The 22,982-nt window shown below is 37.6% G+C and overlaps 1 protein-coding gene across 1 annotated transcript; it reads right to left on the reverse strand.

Annotated features, from left to right (window-relative positions):
- Nucleotides 1-937: 937 nt before the first annotated feature.
- Nucleotides 938-16,740, reverse strand: BLOC1S6 (biogenesis of lysosomal organelles complex 1 subunit 6). The gene is made up of 5 exons (XM_019968898.2): nucleotides 16,545-16,740; nucleotides 12,323-12,464; nucleotides 6,624-6,711; nucleotides 4,590-4,676; nucleotides 938-3,950 (listed from the first exon to the last, which is right to left on the reverse strand). The coding sequence occupies exons 1-5, from the start codon at nucleotides 16,624-16,626 to the stop codon at nucleotides 3,831-3,833; spliced, it is 519 nt and encodes a 172-aa protein (XP_019824457.1). The 5' UTR covers nucleotides 16,627-16,740; the 3' UTR covers nucleotides 938-3,830.
- Between the last annotated feature and the right edge of the window lie 6,242 nt (nucleotides 16,741-22,982).

Below are 22,982 nucleotides of genomic sequence, written 5' to 3' on the forward strand. Positions count from 1 at the left end.
TCAAATTTTACTTATCTTCTCTTTGACTGCCCTTCCTTTACCCTGTATTTCTTTGGAATTTTTCCTTTAAGTGCTTTTTAAACTAGTCATTAGAACCGTCTCCCTTGACTACTCCCTTAAACACTCTTAGTGGCTCTGAAAACAAACCTACTGAATAGCTTCACTCAAATGTTAACCTGAAGACTAGATGGCACCTGGCCTCATACATGCAAGCAGAGCTAAACCAGAACAAGTCTTAAATGTCTGAGTCACCTGTACAAGCATAATTTCTGAACAAATATATAACATAGGAACAATCTTCTTCAAAAGGAAAGCCTAGAAACTACTTTTTAAAATATGTACACAGTGAGGTCTGAATGTTAATGATTAAAAATCACTGCTTTAGAGGAAACTATATATATATATATATATATATATATATATATATATATATATTTGTAAAAGAATCTAATGAAATCTGTAGACTCAATCCTGAGAAACTCATATATACAAATCTCTGTGAGAAATTTATGAGAATTCATGTCTCTTTCAAAAGCCATCCACAGAAATCCCTCCTCCAGAGGCCCAAGGACTACCAGCTTAAAAAAATAAAAAATCTGACCTAAAATATTCTATCATAGTTGGAGTTTCCATAGGCTATATATGGTCTTCATGAAGCACTTTTTACCAAACCACTGAAAGTATAATTTATTCTCAAATAGAGAAGAATTTTATAAAGCTGGGTTATTTCAGCTAGAATCTTTTCGTAACACTTGCCATCACCTTTTCGAAAAGGATCTCATGAGCACACCAGTCATTCTGTGACACACCTACAGAGAACACTGAGAGGAAGATGACAGGAGAGGAAAGCAAAGGAACAGAATGTCTGAATAAAGTACATAAAGTGAAGTGTACAGTGCTGTGTGCACACCAGTGCTTGAGAGATGATACTGGATAATTCACAGACCTTTTTTTCTTTATTAAATGTGTAAAAACGAGTTATCATTTTTACAAGCTCAAAATCAGACAAGTACATGAGGGTATATAATTGGCATGTATAAACTATACCCACCAAAAAGCTCACTGCGGACACAATCCATACTACATTCAACATCTTGCATATTTACAAGATATTTCCTGCAAAGTAAATACAAAATTAATTCCCATCACTTTAGTACGTACATGATATACGTACTGAAACATATACAAACATAATCAAAACAAAGGCAGTTTTTTTCAAACAAAACACCAAAGGCAATTTTTTTCAACTTAAGTACCAATTCATTATTTTGTACAAAAAACAGCAAGACTAATTTAAGGGTTCTGCTCAGTTTTAGTCAACAAGATATGTATGTATGCTACTGAAATACAGCGCAAGTTTTAGATTTTAATTACCAAGATAAAAGTACTTCTGTTTTACAATTGACCTAAAAATAGTGCTGTGTGCTCAGTCATTCAGTAGTGTCAGACTCTTTAAAACCCATGGACTGGGGCTCACCAGGCTCCTCTGTCCATGGAATTTTCCAGACAAGAATACCAGAGTCGGTTGCCATTTCCTTTTCCAGGGAATCTTCCCAAACCAGGGATCAAACCCAAGTCTCTTACAAAAGTCTTCTGCATTGGCAAGCAGATTCTTCACTGCTGCATCACCTGGGAAGCCCCAAAAATAGTGGATGCCAATACATATTCTCGACATTTTAAGAAATCCTCAAAATGTAAATACATTTCTAAAAATACATGTACCTTGCCATTCATTCAATAAACATGATCTGTTTTAAAATAGATCACAAAAATTCAGTTTACCAGAATTCTATACCTATTTCCTGACTATTTATTTCAGTCTTAAATCTGACTTTGTATCAAAAGCAGTAGTTTAAGAATTCATTCATAAGAGTAATCCCAAGAGTTACTGGGTAGCTTTCACATTATTTTATTCCTTATAAATCTAAATCACTACAAAGTCTCAACCAGTGGTTCCTTGAATCAGACTTATATCTAGGAGGGTCCTTAAAATGTGCATGGGCCCTATCTAAGAACTAATGAGTAAAAATCTTCCAGAAACATTTTTTTTTTTTTTTTAGCTTCCAGGTGATAATATGCAGCCTAGACTGGAAGACTCTGCCCTGGATCACCAGACCAGTGGTTCTCAACTTATAAAGTACATCTGAGTCATTTGACAAAACTTTTTAAAAAAACAGGGAAAAAAAAAGAAAAGCAAACAGATTTGCTTCAGTAGTTTGAGAGTGGTATCCAAGAACCAGTATTTCAAATAATCTTTGCAGGTGGACCATAAACCACTCTTAAGAAACAACGCACAGATTTGTCGGGTTGTGAATGAGCACATTCCGCAGTTTAGGTGACGTCCTGCCAGTACTCATGATCCTGCCACCCCTGTAGTTTTAACTAGTGTTTTGAGGGTAACACTTAGCCTTTAAAAATAAAATATATTTCTACTCTTACACATACGGTCAAAGTCAAGTGAACTGTGAGATCATAATTCACTAAAGAAGGAAAAATCTTTAAATAGACTGGTTCTTAGCACTTAACATAAATCTAAATGCTTTCTCCATCCTGGGATGTGATTAGAGGTGGTGCTTCCAGCCCACTAAATGTAATGTAGTTTATGAGAGACATACATTCTAAGCATAATCTGTAACCCAACCTACTCTGTACAGTCTCTGTGTAACAGAGATTGGACATCAGTTGGATATTAAACAATATTAAAACAGTGAATAATACACTCTCAATTTAAAATAATGAAACTTCATAATATTTCCCTCACATAATAAATTTCTACATTTAATACTGGGGAGGGGGTGGATCTAGAAAACACCAAGGGTATCATGCTGCCTCCTTTGCGAAGAAGCTATTTACTAGTTTTCTACCATTTTTGTCACTATCTGTAAAATGGATAGTTGCCATGTATAATTCTACTTTAAGAATTTTTTTTTAAAGCACAAAAAAGTAACCACACGTAAGGCCACACAGCAAATCAGAGGATAGCTAGAAATAGCAGTAACACTTTCCACTTGGGAAGTCAAGTTCATTATCTTATCAACTTCACAACTGTATCTCACAGGGTGTGATGACTAAAAATTATGAATATTTAAGTGCATTTGTGTGAAAGCTACACCACCCTCACCCAACTTTAGGAATAGATATAATCTACTTTGAACCCAAGAACTGCATAACAACTAAACAGCAACAACAAAGCTAGGAAACAGATAAAAGTATATGGTCAGTGGAACCTCTATGGCATCTTGTTCACTTATCCTATGTCTAAGATGCTAATATTTCCTGTGTACATACTTTTCTATCATGTTCTTCACAAAGGCTTATACCACCTCTTTTCCAGTGGCATATGTGATTAAACAGTTGGCATTTCTTAACCAAACAATGAAAAGGCAACTGCCAAAACCCAGTATTGTATTGTCAGAAAGGCAAATCATTTCATAAAATAAGAAACTGAAACTTTCAAATCCACAGTTTTTAAGAAGCTAAACAATGCATAATAAATTTTAACCATTTAAAGAGTCTAGACTATTAAAACAATCAAACCATTTTTCAGTTTATAAATGACCTAAGGCCAAAATAATGAATTTAAAAATTAAGCAAAACAAAGTTGAATACAAATATCCAAATATACAAATACCCAAACCAGGCAACATTATGTCTTCTACTCAGAAAAAAAGCTTCTTGAATGGCTGAAATGAAGAGAAACAGCACTCCTGGAAAAGGATTTCAGAACAGAACACAGTGGTATAAGGCACTACCTTAACATTAATTCTACACCAGATCGTCTTAAATCCAGAACATGAACAGGAAAAGGAAGGATACAAACATCTGACTTCTCACGTCCTTTTAGCTGGTTTGGCAGTTAACTGCTTTTCTCTTTCAAATTCCTTCTCTCGTTGCTGCTCCCTTTCCAACTCTTCTTTTTGCCTCTTCTGCTGCAGTTTAAGTGCTCTTTTCTAAGTGAAAAAAATTAAAAGCCAAGAGAACAAAAGGCCTGTAGGTTATGGCCTAGTTTAAAAGCAGTAGCGCTAGTGGTTATGGGGAGAGGCAACTGGGAGGTATGAACTACCGGGTGTACGACAGGCTCAAAGGTGTGCTGTACCCAGGGGGAATACAGCCAGTATTTAGTAATAACTGGAAATGGAAAATAACCTTTAAAAGTTTTTTTTAAAAATTTAAGTAATGGTGCTTTTATATAGTAATAAATTTCATATTTAACTTTTAAATTCGTCTTGGGCAATTTTTTTATTGAAGTATAGTTGCTGTACAATATAAGTTATAGGTATACAATATCGTGATTCACAATTTTTAATGTTCTGGGTAATTTAAAGTCTCCTTGATATAAAAAGTTTGTTACTCAAAACTCCTATTAAATGACAATTACAGTGACATATTCAGAGAATGTGAGCCCACTAGCCCAGCTATTAGTAGAAAAGCCCAGTGGGGTTCATAAGAATGTGTTTTAAAAGAAACTAATGTACCATGAATTAAATATGTGCTTGTATATGAATATATAAAAAGTCAGAAAATGAATTCTGAAGAAAAAGAGACAATCCTCTACTTCTGTAAAGACTGTAAAAGAATTTTCAACTCACTTTTAACTTGGATGTCTTTTCATGAAGCATCAGCATCTCTTTTCTTATATTCACCAACTTGGCATGATAGTGTTTAGCTTCAGTGAACTTAAGATGGAAAAGTAAAATGAAAAGTGAACTTAAAACAGACTGAAATATCAAAATGGATAAATAAACCAATATCTAAGTTATAGTTCATTCTTCCTAAATTAGTCAAAACTTTTGAAGCTTTAATTATCTCCACATTTTAATTCCAAAAGTTCAAATTTAATTTAAACCCCTAGTTGGGCTTTTGAGAATACTGGATTCAGTTCAGATTGATTAAAAAGTTACTAAACAGACATTTATATTCTGTACAAATAACATTTTGCCTTAAAAACATGCAGTATAATCCTGAAATTTTAGTAAGACTATCCAACAATGGTTACCAGTTTCATTCAAGAAAAGTAAAACACTCTGTACTGCCTTTACAAGGGAAAGACCGAGCAGGGTACACAGGACAGTTCCCATCTGGAAAAACCAAGCTGCGGCCAGAGAGCCCTGAGAAGGCTGTGGACAAGCTTGGTCATGTTCTTTGGGCTTCTGAAGTCAGACCAAGGAGAATAACCTCTGTAAGGACACTTTTCTTCCCAATGAATGATGTACAGACTTTCCATTTTAGCCAGAGATAGGAGAGAAGGAAAAAAGCACTTCTTTCTCAGGAAGCAAGATGACAGAGAGAGAAGATCAGGTAACAAAAACGAAAGGTGTGTCAGTAGTGAGCTTAGCAGCCTTAACATAGCTACAAGTAAAGTCAGAGTCTGATGAGCTCGAGAGCTTACAGACCCCCTCTTTCTCTCTCTGGCCTTCTATTATCAATTCCTACATGACAATCAAAACCACTCTTGGGCTGAGAGAAGGAAAAAGACTTAGTTTCTGCCCCTTCATATGGAAGCAACAGTATTACATCTGCTTGGTTCTTTCATTTATCCTTAATTCATTCAACAAATATGTGCTCTGCTGCTATATGAACTCAGTGGGAAAGACAAAAGTTGGTGGGTTTTGCCCACTTCCTTCACAAATCAGGGACTACTGACTAGGAGACTGTACTTATGACCACACGTCACTGCCTAACACTAGAGAAGGTGGACTTGATTTTTGATTGTTATAAAAGGAAAACATTAATCAGCCACATTTTTCCAATGAAAAGTCCATTTTTTGACATATATATGAAAGCCCACAAAATCATGCAAACTACACTATTTCTAATGTTCAGGGTAAAGAGAAAGGCAGCCACAAGTTCCTTATTTCTGTCAATTCTCCATTTCTTAAAATAAAGTGTATCAGTTCCTCTCATCAAAAAGCTAAAAAGCTTCTGGTGAAATTCAACTGTTGTCACTTATATTCAAAGATACAAAGGGTCCATGAAGGACAGTCAGTCTCTTTCAGCATTAATTTGTTATCAGATCAGATGCATTACAAAAATACCATACAATTAAATAAATGGTAATTTTAAAAACCATGTACTTGATAAAGAGAGATGGTCTTCCTTAAGGGGAAAAACAGCACCCCAAAAATTCCTTACGTTTACTTTCCTTTATTAGTCTTTACTTAAGAGCAGATCTACTCCAGACTTTCATATACAAGTTCAATTTCCTATCACAAGTTTAACATTTGAAAGTTAACAAATCAAGACAATAGAAGATCTAATAAAGTAAATCAAGGTTTACTGTTAAACAACACATTCTAAATTTTAAAAATTAGAGAAAAAAATCTCAAACATACCAAGTACAAAATTGGGAGGATTAAACTATTTCTAAAACAATCTGTCTCTAAGCTGTTGTCAAATAAATCATACTTGAGAGTAAGTGCTGACTCTGTGATCCCATGGACTGTAACCCATCAAGGTCCTCTATCCACAGGATTATCCAGGCAAGAATTCTGGAGTGTGTTGCCAATTCCTCCTCCAATGGATCCTCCCGACACAGGGATTGAACCCACATCTTCTGTGGCTCCTGCATCGGCAGGTGATTCTTTACCACTGAGCCACCTGGGAAACCCCCAAATCATACTTACCAAAGCATTAATGTCCAACATAGAATGACATTCTTTAAATTTTGAAATTTCTTGTTCCAGTGTGTCTAATAATACAACTTGGTTCTGTCTGAAACAAAAGCATACAGCCAAAATAAACTCTATATACTTTAAGTGACTGTTCAGTAAAAGGCATCACATTCATCTTGGTTAATGTTAAAAGTAGATTAAGTTGGAAATTATTGACTTTCCAACGCTTATTTAGTTTAACATAATCTTTTTCAAAATAATATTCCAAAGCCACATTCTGATAAGTAAATATGTCTTTTATTCTGGCCTCAATTTCAGATTCCAGTAACATCAGACTTATTTACTTTATTACTTATTTCTTTATTACTTATTACTTTATTACTTTATAAACTTTATTACTTATTTCTAGCAATTCTCTGTATTATCCCTGAAAAAGGTTTTTTATACTATATTGCCCAAGAATCTGATGTTTTATATATATTAAAATTGTAACATTACCATAAAGGAAAAGAAGTCATGAATTTTCAGATTAGAGCTGGGAAAATGCAGTTATCAAGGGATAATAACCAGTTGTGTGATCTTGGAAATTTAGTTTTTCTGGACCTAAATTCATTTACAAAGTAACAAGGTCACATTAGGTAATTTCTAAGATTTCTCATTAAAATCTGATTCAAAACTTTCTATTGAAAAAAAAAAAAAAAAAAAACTTCTATTAAGGAAGAGAAACCAACTTCTCTGATATTCTTCTCCAGATCAACCAATGCTAGGATCACAGGAATAAGTGACACAGGGTGGGGGTGGGGGGTCATTTAATTAAATACTGTGAAGAATAATATAGACAAACAAAGGTATGACATGATGTGCTTGCAAAACTATGTTAAACAGAGAACAATAATGACAAAAAGAAATAGCAATGAAGAGACTGAAGGTCAGTTATAACATCTCCTCATTCAGCACACAAACCCCACAGGTCATAAGTATCCCTTCAGCTCTGACTGGAGATAACGGAGGGTGAAACACTGAATGGATGAGAGGAGAACTCAGCAAGTCAATGATCCAAGACAAGTAGGACAGCAAAAACACAGTGTTACAACTGGAAAACAGAAACAGAAAGAAATCAAAAGTGGGTTCTTCCGAAAAGACTGATAAAATTGATAACCTTCTAGCTAGACTAACAAAGAAAAAGAGGAGACACAACTCACTAACATAATTTATGGAAAGGAGTCGTCACTACTTATCCCATGGACGTTAAAAAGGATAATAAAGGAATACCACAGATAGCTCTATGCCCACAAATTTGATAACTTAGAATGGAAATGACTAATTCCTTGAAAGACACAAACTACCAAAACTCACACAAGAAGAAACAGATAATCTAAGTAGGCCTATACTTATAATTAGCAACTTTCCAGAAATGAAAGTACCAGGAAAGATGACTTCACTGACAGTTTCTACCAAACATTAAAGGAGGAAATTATACCAATTTTCCACCCTCTCCCTTAGAAATGGAAGCAAAGGGGGCACTTTCCAATTCATTCTATGAGGCCAGCATTATCCTAAAGTCAAACCCAGATAAAGACAAGAAAGGGAGGAAAACTTTAGGAAGGAAAACTCAAGGAAGAAAGGAAGGAAAAGTTTACAAGAAAGGAAAACTATACATTATCCTTCACAAACATAGATGCAAAAATCCTCAACAAAATATCAACAAATCAAATCCAGCAATGTATAAAAAAGAATTATATACCACAGCCAAGTGGGATTTATTCCAAATACACAAAGCTGGTTCAGCATTTGAAAATCAATCAATGAAACCCACCACATCACCTGGTTAAAGAAGAAAAATCATATGGTCTTATCAGATACAGAAAAAGCATTTGACAAAGTCCAATACACATTCATGATTAAAAACATTCTCATCAAATAGGGAAGAGAGAAACTTCCTCAACTTGATAAACAATATCTTAAAAAAAAAAAAAAAAAAAATAGCCACAGCATCTAGTAAGAAACTAGATGCTTTCCACCTAATATCAGGATGTCCACTCTCAGTAATCCTAGGCAACACTGTATCATAAGTCCTAATGCAGTAAGACAAGAAAAGGAAATAAAAAATACACAATCAGAAAGGAAGAAATAAAACTGTCTTCATTCACAGAAAACATGATTGCCTATGTAGAAAATCCCAAAGAATCAACAACAGAAGAAAATCAGGAATGAAAATATGAATACAGCAAGGTTTCAGAATACAAAGTTAATATACAAAAATCAGCTGCTTTCATACATACCAGCAATGCACTTAGAATAAAAAATCAATACCACTGACAATAATCCCTGTCAGATAAAATATACTTTGGTATAAATCTAACAAAATACATATAGGCTCTATATGCAAAAGCTATTAAAGTCTAATGAAAGAAATAAATGAGATCTAAATATGGAAGAGATATTCTAAGTACATGGAATAAAAAACTCAACATGCTAAGATATCAATTCTTCCCAACTTGATCCACAGGGTCAATGCAATCTCAATCTAAATCCCAGCAAGTTATTTTGTAGATGTCAACAAACTGATTCTAAAATTCACATGGAAAGCCAAAGACCCAGACTAGCCAAGACATACAGAAGAAAAATAAAACTGGAAGACTTACATTACTTACATTACCAAATTTCAAATTTCATTACAGAAACTACAAAAATCAAGATAGCATGGTATTACTGAAAGAACAGAAACACTGATCAATGGGACGGTCTAGAAAGCTCTTAACTTGACCCATACATTTCTTTTTTCTTTCTCTGAAGTTTGCTTCAGCTCAGTTCAGTTCAGTAGCTCAGTCAAGTACAACTCTTTGCGACTCCAAGGACTGCAGCACACCAGGCTTCCCTGTCCATCACCAACTCCTGGAGGTTACTCAAACTCACGTTCATCAAGTGGGTGATGCCATCCAACCATCCAATCCTCTGTCGTCCCCTTCTCCTCCCACCTTCAATCTTTCCCAGCATCAGGGTCTTTTCTAATGAGTTAGTTCTTCACATCAGGTGGCCTAAGTATTGGAGTTTCAGCTTCAACATCAGTTTCCAATGAATATTCCAATGAATATTTAGGACTGATTTCCTTTAGGATTGACTGGTTTGATCTCCTTGCAGTCCAAGGGACTCTCAAGAGTCTTCTCCAACACTACAATTCAAAAGCATCAATTCTTCAGTGCTCAGCTTTCTTTATAATCCAACTCTCACATCTATACATGACTACTGGAAAAACCATAGCTTTGACTAAACAGACCTTTATCAGCAAAGTAATGTCTCTGCTTTTTAATATGCTGTCTAGGTTGGTCATAGTTTTTCTTCCAAGGAGCAAGTGTCTTTTAATTTCATGGCTGCAGTTATCATCTGCAGTGATTTTGAAGCCCCAAAAAATAAAGTCTCTCACTGTTTCCATTGTTTCCCCATCTATTTGCCATGAAGTGATGGGACCAGATGCCATGATCTTAGTTTTCTGAATGCTGAGTTGTAAGCCAACTTTTTCACTCTCCTCTTTCACTTTCATCAAGAGGCTCTTTAGTTCTTCTTTGCTTTCTGCCATAAGGGTGGTGCCATCTGCATATCTGAGATTATTGATATTTCTCTCAGCAATCTTGATTCCAGCTTGATTCATCCAGCCCAGCATTTCTCATGATGTACTCTGCATATAAGTTAAATAAGCAAGGTGACTATATACAGCCTTGATGTACTCCTTTCCCGATTGGGAACCACTCTGTTGCTCCATGTCCAGTTCTAACTGTTGCTTTTTGACCGGCATACAGATTTCTCAGGAGGCAAGTCAGGTGGTCTGGGATTCCCATCTCTTTATGAATTTTCCACAGTTTGTTGTGATCCACCCAGTCCAAGGCTTTGGCATAGTCAATAAAGCAGAAGTAGATGTTTTTCTGGATCTCTCTCCCTTTTTCGATGATCCAACGGATGTTGGCAATTTGATCTCTGGTTTCTCTGCCTTTTCTAAATACAGCTTGAACATCTGCAAGTTCACGGTTCACGTACCGTTGAAACCTGGCTTGGAGAATTTTGAGCATTACTTTGCTAGCATGGGAGATGAGTGCAATTGTGCGATAGTTTGAACATTCTTTGGCATTGCCTTTCTTTGGGATTAGAATGAAAACAGACCTTTTCCAGTCCTGTGTCCACTGCTGAGTTTTCCAAATTTGCTGGCATACTGAGTGCTTATCTTTCCTTAACACTTAAGAACTTTACTAACTGCTTATTTATCATATTCAACTGTTATAAATAGTAGCTGAAATTACTATCATCCTCATCATCATTGTCCAGATGCCTAAGAAGATAAATGGGGCTGCTGCTGCTGCTGCTAAGTTGCTTCAGTCGTGTCCGACTCTGTGTGACCCCATAAACGGCAGCCCACCAGGCTCCCCCATCCCTGGGATTCTCCAGGCAAGAACATTGGAGTGGGTTGCCATTTCCTTCTCCAATGCATGAAAGTGAAAAGTGCAAGTGAAGTCGCTCAGTCGTGTTCAAACACTAAATTTCAGCCAATGTCCTCACCAATTACACTTTCCATTTACTTGATTCCCAGCTTTTTATACATAAAGTGTTATCTAGATGTGCTTTGCTTGCAGAGTTGCTTACCCTCCTTCAGTCTATCATACATCATCCAAACTCACTCACAAAATCTTTATGACTTTTCTGCCACAAGCACTGACTGGTGTTAAAACACAAGACATAACACACACAAGGAATAAAAAAATATCTCACTTGGAACTAGCAGAAAACTAAGAATGTTACAAACTCCCTTAACTACAGCAGGGTACCACATGTAATAGAACACAGTATAATAGAACACAGTATCATCTTTGTACTCATTTATCATCTTCAAACCCAAGGATTGTAACATTGGTTACTAATATTTACAAAATGGACACAGTTGTTGATTACTCCTCTCCTTTTGCCCTAATAAAGGCTTGTGAGATCAGTTTTCAAAGAGTAAGCAGCAGCTGTTCATGGCGAGTTTAAAACTGACCACCGCAAAAAAGAAATAATAGGCCAGTGTGGGCAATTCAGAGAGGTCCTAACCCAAGAGGAATTAGAAACTCAGGTTATTTGTTTCTGGGTGGGAACTGATAAAGTCAGAGTGTAATTTCTGCATACTGATCACACTCTGGGTTCACACTCTGATCACACACTATGAGTTCCATTCTCCCTTATCCTGTTCCTCTCTTAGCTTATTCCCCAGTCTTTTAGTTAGCTAGTACAGCTCCATTCCATTAACTAGGACTGAAATGGGTCATCTCAAAAAGAGGTAATTATAAATTTCTGGCAACTCATGTGAACCAACAATAGAAAACAAATGTGACTCTCATGGAGACAATTTTGCAACTCTACTCAGAAATAGATATAAACCCATTTGCAACATTCCCAAGAGACAGTACTTTCCTAAAATAGTGGTGAGAAACCAAAACTAATCACTTCTTAGAAGACACCAAATACTCTAGGAGCATTCATTTCACTTTTTACATTTAAATTACAGTATAGTATATGTGTAATTTAATTACTCCATGTCCATTTGCTATCACAAAAGATAAAGAAATACTCTATTGTATTATATGCTATAAAGTATTATGCCTAATACGATATATACTTTACTTCTACAGTAAATTATGACCATGCCAGAGGAGAGATGAGGGCATCAGTGGTTTTTGTCAGCTCACGTGAGTTCCTGGAGAGCTTGTTTTGATCTCTGCAGATCTGGCAAGTAGTGAGAAAGCAAGCCTTCTGCCAGTTGCTCCACAGCTTTGTCTTCTATGGTCAAGTCCTCTATTAACCCTTCATCTGGAGAAGTGTCACTTAAACCTGTCCCCGAGCAAAAAATCATATTTAGGAAGCTTTTAAACTGACACAGGGATAAGAGAGTAGTAGGGATGGGGGGAAGGAAGCTGGCAGTGGAGCTCAGAGTACACACACACAGGATACTGTATCTTTTTTTTTTTAATTTTTACCTTCTGAGAAGCCTCAATAAATTAAGCTATGAACACTCAAAAAATATTTTTAAGTTACTAGCACAAGGTTAGGTCTAGATTAAAAGAACATTAACACATGCAATTTCCATGTTTATGTATTTTTCAGGGTAGAGGATTTAGAGTTTTCAATGAATTATTAAAGGAGTCTGAGTCCTAAAAGGAAGGAATAATCACTGAATGGAAGCAAGAAATTCTTCTTTTTCAAATTATACATATTTCAAATGCAATGCCTAAAAATATTTTTTTCAATTCAATGGATTGAAACGGATGAACATTTATTTTGCAGATAGCCTGATATATTACTTACATGTAAAAGGACAGTTGTTTTGTCAGCTGTCAGACAGCAAGAGAGAGATTTTCTAAGAATTTCTCCTCTCTTGAGATTCAGTACCTTAATTTATCATAGAAAATAGTGTATAGTAATCGTTGCTGTGTAAATCCAGACATGATGCCAGGAAATATTTTTTTCATACTCTTCCTTTGAATAATAACAGTGTACGCACTGTGCCAGGCATTCAAAAATGTCTAATATGAATACCCATCAATCACTACTCGTACCAAGAAAGATACAAAACATTTTCTAAATAGGGTTCAGTGAATTGTAAGATTTTAGAATCACTGGTCTAGAATGAAAAAAAAAAAAAAATGGTGAATGGTCACATTATTAAAACTGTAGTCCAAAGCATTTTAAAACTAATATTAAACTCTGAAATACCTATCTTTAATCATAATCTGGTAATAACCTATAATATCAAATTAGGTCATCATATAGAATACATTTACCACAATACACTGTTTATAGCTCTTTTCCAAGTATAGTTTTTACCACAGATTTAAATTTTGGCAAGACTGAGAAAAACAACATGCTGTCATATATTCAAAATTAGCTTTTAGAGATCAAAATAAAATAGCAGGGTTTTTATTTGGATCCTGAGAAACACATGAACAAACTGGATTTCCCTAGGTTGCAAGGCAATATTAAAACAAGAGCTGGCTAGAAACTGAAGCACTCCACAAATGAAATAAAAATGTAATGGGAAAAGTGAAGTAGGTACAGATATTGCCGTTGATGTACCATCAGATGGGAACCTAATAAAATATATCTGATGATTCATGCCACTGCTAAAGCCTTCTTTACAAAATAGTGCAAACAGCAGCAACCCTCTTTAAAAAAATATAGAAAACAAAAGTATCACAAATAAGCAGAAACAAATAAGAATATTTCAACCTTAAGGAAAAATAACCAATACACCTTCCTTACTCTATATAAACATTTTAATTCACAGACACTACCCTCCCCCCCCCCCACCCCAACCCCAGACTTCTGGTTAGTATTTGGAAGAGTCTAAGTTACTTGTCTTTTTACACACATTTATTCCCTAAGTTCAAGGTACTTTACTGTCAGAGACAAGAAACTTTTGCTCCACGTGTACTGTATGCACTAGTTTCTGAGGTCACAACAATAATGAAGCAAGTCCCCTTCCGTGAAAGGGCTCAATACAGGGCAATCAGAGAATGTGAGAGGTGCCCTTGGATGAGAGAAAGACTACTTTCACCAGGGATATTGGGGAACAATTCTAAAGGAGGTGTGGGCATTTGAGCTGAAGCTTGAAGAATGGGATAGAATTTTCATTTCTTTCTTTTTTCTTTCTTTTTAAATGTTACTCATTGTAAAAAAAACTTAAAATACAATAGAAGAGGGCATAACCTGAATAGTAAAAATATGCCTTCTCGCTATCTTATTCCAGACAGAGTCACTCTGGAGTTTTCTTAAATAGCCTTCAAGAAATCATCTTTGCAAACTCAGGCTTAAACCCTGTTTTTATCACAAATGAAATACTGCTTATACTGTAACTTTTCTCATAAATATGTATCTCAGGTATCGTCTGTATCAACATATATGAATTTACTCCATTGTTTTCAACATAATACAACTCCACCATATTTTGTTTAACCAGTTCCCTGCTGTTATGGACTGAATGTTTATGTCCTCCCCCAAAATGTATACATTGAAGTCCTAACCTGCAGTGTAAAGGTATTTGGAGGTGGGAGTCTTTGGGAAATAATTAAGTTTAGATGGGGTGTGAGTATAGGGCCCCCATGATGGGATAACTGGCCTTAAAATAAGAGGAAGAGAGACCAGTACTCTCTCCTTCCACCCTGTGACAGCACAGTGGAAGGCAGCCATCTGCAAGATCTGAAGAGTGTCCTCACGAGGAACGTATTTTGCTCACACCTACACCTTGGACTTCACAGCCTCCAGAACTTCAAGGAATAAATGTCTGTTTAAGCCACTCAGTCTATGTTATTTTGTTACAGCACTACAGAAAGTAAGACATCTATTTCATTTTTTGCTATTTCAAACAATGTTGCAGTGAGCTGTGCTTGTCTTTGCATATTCATGTCACTGTTTCTGTAGAATAAATTCTTAGAACTAGGTTAATGGGACAAGGGGTTTATGCATTTGTTAACAGACATTGGAAAACTACCTTCCTAAGAGATGGCACCAATTTACACTTCCACCAACAACCTACAGAGGGCTATCTCCAAATGGGGAAGAATTCTAAGACTGGAGAAGAAGGGATGCAACAAGAGTAAAGGAAGAAGCATAGGATTGCTCTGGAAAGAGAGGTTAGTTTGGGGTGTCTGGAGCATGAGAGATGTTCAGTAGTGAGCTCTAAGACTATGCGGCCAGCGATGACGACCCTTGAGTGCCAAGCTAATGTGTTTGGCCCTTAATTTAGTAAGGAGCCATTTATGGTTTCCAAGCAAGTAAATGACATGATGGGGCCTATATCTTGGGGCAGTGATGTGACAGTGTGATAGATGGGATGGAAGAGTAAGAGACTGGAGGTGGACTAGCCTTACAACTGTTATTGTTAAAGGGTGAAAATACAAAGGGGAGAAGGAACTTGTAGGGTAGAATCCCTTGGAATAGATAGGGGTGGGAGGAAAGAGTTAAGAATAATGTCAAAGTTTCAAGAGCTCATGACTTGGCACCATTAATAGCATCAGACATCTACATTTATTTAAGTACATGCTGTAGGGTAAGATTAGTGCAAAATGACCGTGTTAAAGTACCCAGAAAGCAGATGCAGGAGCAAGCAGCAGAGAGACCCAATCTGCATTTACATACAAGGAAGTCATATTTATAGAAGCAACTTATGAAGGTGTGTGTGAAGAGGGAGATCACTGAGGAAAAGCATGACCAAGAAAGACCTAAGAGCACTATTTCGCGGTAAGTTCTATATTTCTGGAACAGGAAGTACAAGTAAAGGCACGTCCAAAGTCCTGCAGCCTTTCTTATCTAGGGTTCCTCATCTGAACCACAGAACACAGAAACTGTTTCTCAGTTCCCCCCAGGATGGTGCATACACATACATAGTACCATTACGGATGCAGTACAAGTCGATTCATTACATTCAACAGATGCCTTAGGTCATTCAGGTTTAAATCTTTCCTTGAATTCGGGTTGAGAAAGACTGCTGGATGAAACAGGGATGCAATAAGGTCAACAAGCAAGACAAGCATTTCATGAGTGAGTGGTCAGTAATATCGGATACCTCAGCTCTCTGAATAACAAACAAATCATCCTGGCAAATCCATCTTCAACCACTAACTTGTAACAAATAGCCAACAGTGTGCTAGAGTCAATAAGCAAATTCAGAACTGCTTCACTTTCAACCCCCACGAACAGCACCCCAAACGCCATCTTTTCCCACTCCCCTCCACCCACAAGATCTCGTTTCCCGCCCCCTCCTCTGGGTAGGAAGGCCGGCAGGGCAAGGTTCCCTTATACCGCGCCGCGGCCAGAGTCTCGGGTCAGCAACTGCTGAAAGCAACTTACTCCCGCTGGGCAGCCCTGAGACCCACCCACTTGGGTGAGACCGCCGCCCCGCTCAATAGCACTTACCCGGCGTCAGGTCCCCGGCCTCCAGGCCTTCGGGTGGCCCTGCCAGGACCCCGTCCGGGGAAGGTGGCCCAGGGACACTCATGTCCCTCCCGCTGGGAACAGGGAAGGGGCAGTTGCACAGACTGTCAGACGCAGTGAGGAAGCACCGAATGCGTGCAGAGCCCACCCGGACAGAAGCGACGGTCGCACCCGGAAGTGACGACAGCGGAAGATGGCAGGCTAGGGTCACGTGACCGCGGGCCTGCGCCCCCACAGCCTTTTATCCTCCCCGCCCCCGCCTCCGCGGATTCTAGGAGTTCCAGCTGAAGTGCTAGTGGGGTGGGGACTGGGAGTCTGATAAGTCAGCAGCCTCGGGGCTCCTGTCACTGACTCTGGTGGTCGGGGGGCGGGATGAAAAAGGCGGTGTCTGGAAGAGGCTAGGTTGGTCTCCAAGACCAGCGAGCTGTGTGTTGAGCCTGGGCCAGCAGTCGGACTTTGATCAGTAGACCAGGCGCAGCTTTTCAGTTTTGTGTCCTTATTAAGGAAATACCTTAAGGACTGCAATTTGAACCCATTAAAAATTCACGTTTAGCTCTCTTCAGCCTTGCTAACTAGGAGTTTGTCAAGATTCATCTCTCTTGTTGATTGTAGGTGAACGATGTACGGCCTGGCTTGTAACATCTATTAATATCTACTGAACAAATTCAGCCAAATTACCGTAAATTGCACTTACTGAGATCCTATGGGATGATGTCATGAATTTTTATGAAAAACAGAAATGGGCAGAACCTGCTTCAGACCAATAAAATGATTACCTCCTTACTTTAGACACCCTCACTTAAACTGTAATAGTGGCCTTCTAATGTTGCACCTCCAAATTGCCTGTCCAAACAATTTTCTATTCAACAGGCAAATCTGTTAAAAAAAAAAAAAAAAATGAGAATTTATATCAAGCCTCAGAAACTTGCTCCCCAATTACCTTATCAGTGCATTTACACCCCTTCCCCTTTTGGCCTTCTCTCCTCTCAGGGTTAGGTCTCCTTACTACCTGTGGTAAGCAGAACAATGCCCTCACCAAAGATGTCCACAGACTTCATCCCCAGAACCTGTGAATATGTTGTTTCACTACAAAAACGTAATTAAGGTTGCTAGTCCCAGCGACTGTAAAATGGATTACCCGAGGTTATTGAGTGGACCTAAGGTAATCACAGGGGGCTTCAATCCTGGAAAAGGGAGGCAGGAGAAGAGAGTCAGGGAGGAGATGTGACTATGAAGAATGACTAGAGAGATGCAATGTTGGCTTCAAAAGTAAAGGATGAGGGTTACTGGCCAGAATTGCGGTGACCTCTAGAAGCTGGAAAATTGAAGGAAGTGGATTCACCACTAGAGCCTCTAGAATGGAACTCAGCCATGTCTCAGTTTTACCCCAGTGGGATCTGTATTGGACTGCTCACCTACAGAACTCTAAGATAATACATAAATTTGTATTGCCTTAAGTTTGTGGTTATTTGTTAATAATAACATTTGGAAAGTAATAGGAATAGGAATAATAAAATAATGCACTGTCTTTCAAACATCCTTTGTTTCATCTGAGCATACTCCCCAAAACTATGCCCTTTCATGCATGGAATATTTTATTATTTTCAAAGTCTTACTCATCTTTCAAGGCTTGGCCAAAATAATAACTACTGTAAAATCATTCACAATTCTTCCTCCCCTTTCAACTCTGCTTTCAGGAATTACAGTAATAACCTTTTCCCAAATACAAAGCATCCTCCTGCTATTTAGCACTTAATCCATTCTTGTATTAGTTGCTTCTGTTGACTTCCTGTATCAGATTGCAAACTCCAAACAGAAACTTATTCACAGAGCACCAAATAGGTTCTAAATGAATATTTACTGAATTAAGTATTGATTCTCCAGCCCCAGATTCTAAGTATCTGTAATCTCCAAATTCTGAATTACATGAGATGGCACTTAATAAATCCTGGTAACCTTAGTTGATTGTCACCATTATCTCCTAACCAGATACTAAAACCTTTTGGAATAGACCCTTGTTCAATGAATTGTCTGTAACCTCTTTATCTCTTAGCACAGTATTAAGCATATTACTTGGGTTTTAAAATACTAGATATTTAAGTTTAATAGATGAAATTAATTAAACATTAAAATGTTTTTTTCATTAAAATGTTTTTTTAAAAGAACATTTAAAAGAAGTAATGTTCTTTTAAAGCATTTTAACTTTACTTAGTGTGACAAAAATGACAAGGAGGACTTTATGCCAGACCCATGTTGCTTTTCTTTTCTTTTTCTTCTTTATCCCCACAGATTTCAACTCAATGCATGTAGTCCTTCTTGAGGACACTCTGTGTTCCAGCCTCCATTAATCAAATACTGTGCACTTAGTACTGCATGTGCTGCTGCTGCTGCTAAGTCACTTCAGTCGTGTCCGACTCTGTGCGACCCCATAGATGGCAGCCCACCAGGTTCCCCCGTCCCTGGGATTCTCCAGGCAAGAACACTGGAGTGGGTTGCCATTTCCTTCTCCGATGCATGAAAGTGAAAAGTGAAAGTGAAGTCGCTCAGTCGTGTCCACCTCCTAGCGACCCCATGGACTGCAGCCTAGCAGGCCCCTCCATCCATGGGATTTTCCAGGCAAGAGTACTGGAGTGGGGTGCCATTGCCTTCTCTGAGTACTGCATGTAACACCTCTCAAAACCAAAAGGTTGGAATTTGATACCAAAGAAGTAAACAGTTCATTGAGTTATATACATCTTTTGAAGTACCTTTAATTTCCCCAGTGGTAGTGGCCATTCTCTTTTATGCACCAAGTTATAATCCACTTAAAGTAACTGAGTACCTGAGATTGGACTAGGCACTGTAGGGTGCCATTTAAAAAAAAAAAAAAAGGCAAAAATTCTTCTTGCTGTTCACCAGGAATTTATATTCTAGCATTTACATAGTAGAATTAGAGAGCATGATGGTAAAGTACTAAATTATGTGGACAGACCTAGAAGAATATAAAATACATCATGATGTCATATTGGTTTCCTACTGCTGTTGTAACAAATTAACACAGACTTGGTGGCTTAACTCAACACAAATTTATTACCTTACAATTCTGGAAGTCAAATGTCCAAAATAAGCCTTTGTGGGCTAAAAATCAAGGTTTTGGCAGGGCTACTTACTTCTGCAGGCTCTGAGAAAGAATCCTCTGTCTTATCTTGTTTAGCTTTTGGAGGGTAGCCACATTGCTTGGCTCATGACCCCACCTCACACTGCCTTTTCTCCCTCCACTGCCATTGTTGCATCGTCTCCTCCTCTATTCTGATCCTCTGGTCCTCATAAGGACCTGTGATCACATTGAACTTGCCTGCATAACTCAGAATAGTCTCCCCATCTCATCATGGTTCTTTTTAAACACATCAGCAAAGTTCCTGTCACCATGTAAGGTAATATTCACAGATTCTGGGGAATTGAAAGTGAACACACTTGCAGGGGAGGGGAAGGCATTATTCAGCCAGCCACAGGTGTGCAGTTGTATAGTGCATGAATGGAAGATAACCAGAGAAAATTTTAAAACTTAATACAGGAAATTAATCCAAGCTGTATCTTGAAGGACAGGTCAATGTAATATGCAGAGCAAATATTACTTAAACCTTCTAACAGGAAAAACAAAAACACCATAAGTAACAAGAATATACTTAAGGCTCAAAGACCTCAAGATGCTGACTTTTGGGGAAAACAAAAATAACATAGATTAAAGAAAAAGAGAGAAAAAGAGAAAGGTGTTGTATAATTCTTTAGATCAAAAGAACTTACAAAGACAAAAAATAACACAAAGTGTGGTCATATTGCTCTGGAGAAGTTAGTCCAAAGAAATGATATCCAGAAAGAGCTAAATGCTGTATGTATTCATAGCAAAAGGAAAAGAAATTCATTGGATTTCAAGAAACTTGAACTCCAAAAGAGGGAAAGCAAACCTATTGCAATAAATACACAAAATCTTTTTTCTATTTTTCAGTTTTGCCATTTTCCTTAAATTTTACTACATCATTTTTGCTAACATAAGGGGAGTAGCTAGATATCAGAGTCAAGGAAAAAAATGTTAATACATGAATATTTTCTATTCCTTTTATTGATCAGGGTGTCCTATATTTAGGATACGCTGATTCAATTTTTTTTTAAACTGTCCTAATTTGACCTAATTCTCTCACAGGATTTGCTTGTCCCTTCCCTTCATCGCTCCCCATTCTTTTGTAAAAATGAAAGAAAGAATGGAGGTGGGAGGACAAAAAGATTCAAGTGAGAAAAATGCAGGGACCAGGGGCTGCAGAAGAAAAGGGGTGGAAAGGAGGAAGGTATATAAGACAGAGATGTTACAGCCCATGACCTTTCCTTCTAGTGGATAAAGTGTTGAAAATTTGAAAACATTCATATAGCGTGCTGTGCTTGCAAAATAATAAAAAGGAAAGAAGGGAATTGGAGGTAGAAAATCAGAGAAGTTGGGACATTAAAGCAAAACAGTTTACCATTTTGTCTATGGTGAACCAATCTGAAAAGGTGTCTTAAGCAGTTTTAACCACTTTTCTTATATTTACTTGAGAAATATTCTTTCACATCAGCAAAGTACTAAAATTCTTCCACCCATGGTAACTCTGCTACATTTCCATCACTCCTTTCTTGCCTTATCCAGAAAACATACTCTTCCATGGATTATTTCACCAACCCATTCTTCTAACCTTGCCACCAGAAAGTTTGTAAAATATATGCAGAGGTCAAAAGCAATGGCCTCTGACATTTTAAAATAGACTCACAAAAAAAATTTTTTTTTTTTTTTGGCTACACTGGGTCTTCACTGCTGCTCAGAGGCTTTCTCTGGTTGTAATGAGCAGGAACTACTCTGTAGTTGCGGTGCGAAGGCTTTTCATTGCAGTGACTTCTCTTGCTGTGGCTCACGACTTACAGCATGGAGTAGCTGTGGCACACGGGCTTAGATTCCCTGTGGCATGTGGAATCTTCCCAGACCAGGGATCAAACCTCTGTTTCCTGCAATGATAGATCGACTCTTAAGCACTGGACCACCAGTCCAAAATAGATTTTTTTTTTAACAGCAGTTTTAGGTTCACAGTAAAATTAAGAGGGACGTACAGATATCTTCTACTCCTGCACATACATTATCAACATCCCTCACTAGACTGCTGCATTCATTATGATTGATGAATATGCATTAACATATAATTATCATACATGTACATGTATGGCTGAGTCCCTTCACTGATCACCTGAAACTATCCCAACATTGTTTGTTAATAGGCTACACCCCAGTACAAAATCGGAGAAGGCAATGGCACCCCACTCCAGTACCCTTGCCAGGAAAATCCTATGGACGGAGGAGCCTGATAGGCTACGGTCCATGGGGTTGCGAAGAGTCAGACACGACTGAGCGACTTCACTTTCACTTTTCACTTTCATGCATTGGAGAAGGAAATGGCAACCCACGCCAGTGTTCTTGCCTGAAGAATCCCAGGGACAGAGGAGCCTGGTGGGCTGCCATGTCTGGGGTCACACAGAGTCAGACACGACTGAAGTGACTTAGCAGCAGCAGCAGCAGCAGCAGTGCAAAATAAATTTTTTTTTAAAAAAAGAACCTATCATTATCACCCAAAGTTGATAGTCTACATTAGGAGCCACTCTTCATGTTGTATATTCTTTGAAACTGGACAAGTAAAATAACGTATCCACCACTGGAGGATCATGCAGAATGGTTTCACTGTCCTGAAAGTCCTCTGTGCACTGCCTATTTATTTCTCCCACCCTTCTAATTCCTGTCAACCACTCATCTTTTTACTTCATATTTTTGCCTTTTCCAAAATGTCATATATTTGAACTCATATAGTATGTAGCCTTTTCAGATTGGTTTCTTTCACTCAGCAATATGCATTTAAGGTTCCTCCAAGTCTTTCTATGGATTGATGGCTCATCTCTTATTGGCACAGAGTAATAATCCATTGTCCAGATGTACCACAGTTTACTCATTCTTTCACCACTCTAGGACATCATTGTTATTTCCAGTATTTGGCAATTATGTACAAAGCTGCTGTATACATCCAGGTGTAGATTTTTGTGCATACATACATTTTCAACCCTTTTGGGTAAATACTAAGGAGCAAGATTATTGCATCATATGGTAAAAGTGTGTTTAGTTTTGGAAGAAACTGCCAAACTATCTTCCAAATTGGCTGTACCACTTGCATTCCCACCAGCAATGAAAGAGAGTTCCTCTTGCTCCATATACTTGCAAGCTTATGGAGTTGTCAGTATTCTGAATTTTGGCCTTCTTATAAGTGTGTAGTAGTATTCTTTGGTTGCTTTAATTTGTATTTCCTGATGACATATGATGTAGAACATCTTTTTATATGCTTAGTTTCCATTTGTATATCTTCTTGGGTGAAACAT

Source organism: Bos indicus, chromosome 10 (assembly GCF_029378745.1).
Source record: "Bos indicus isolate NIAB-ARS_2022 breed Sahiwal x Tharparkar chromosome 10, NIAB-ARS_B.indTharparkar_mat_pri_1.0, whole genome shotgun sequence".
Classification (NCBI taxonomy): Eukaryota; Metazoa; Chordata; class Mammalia; order Artiodactyla; family Bovidae; genus Bos; species Bos indicus.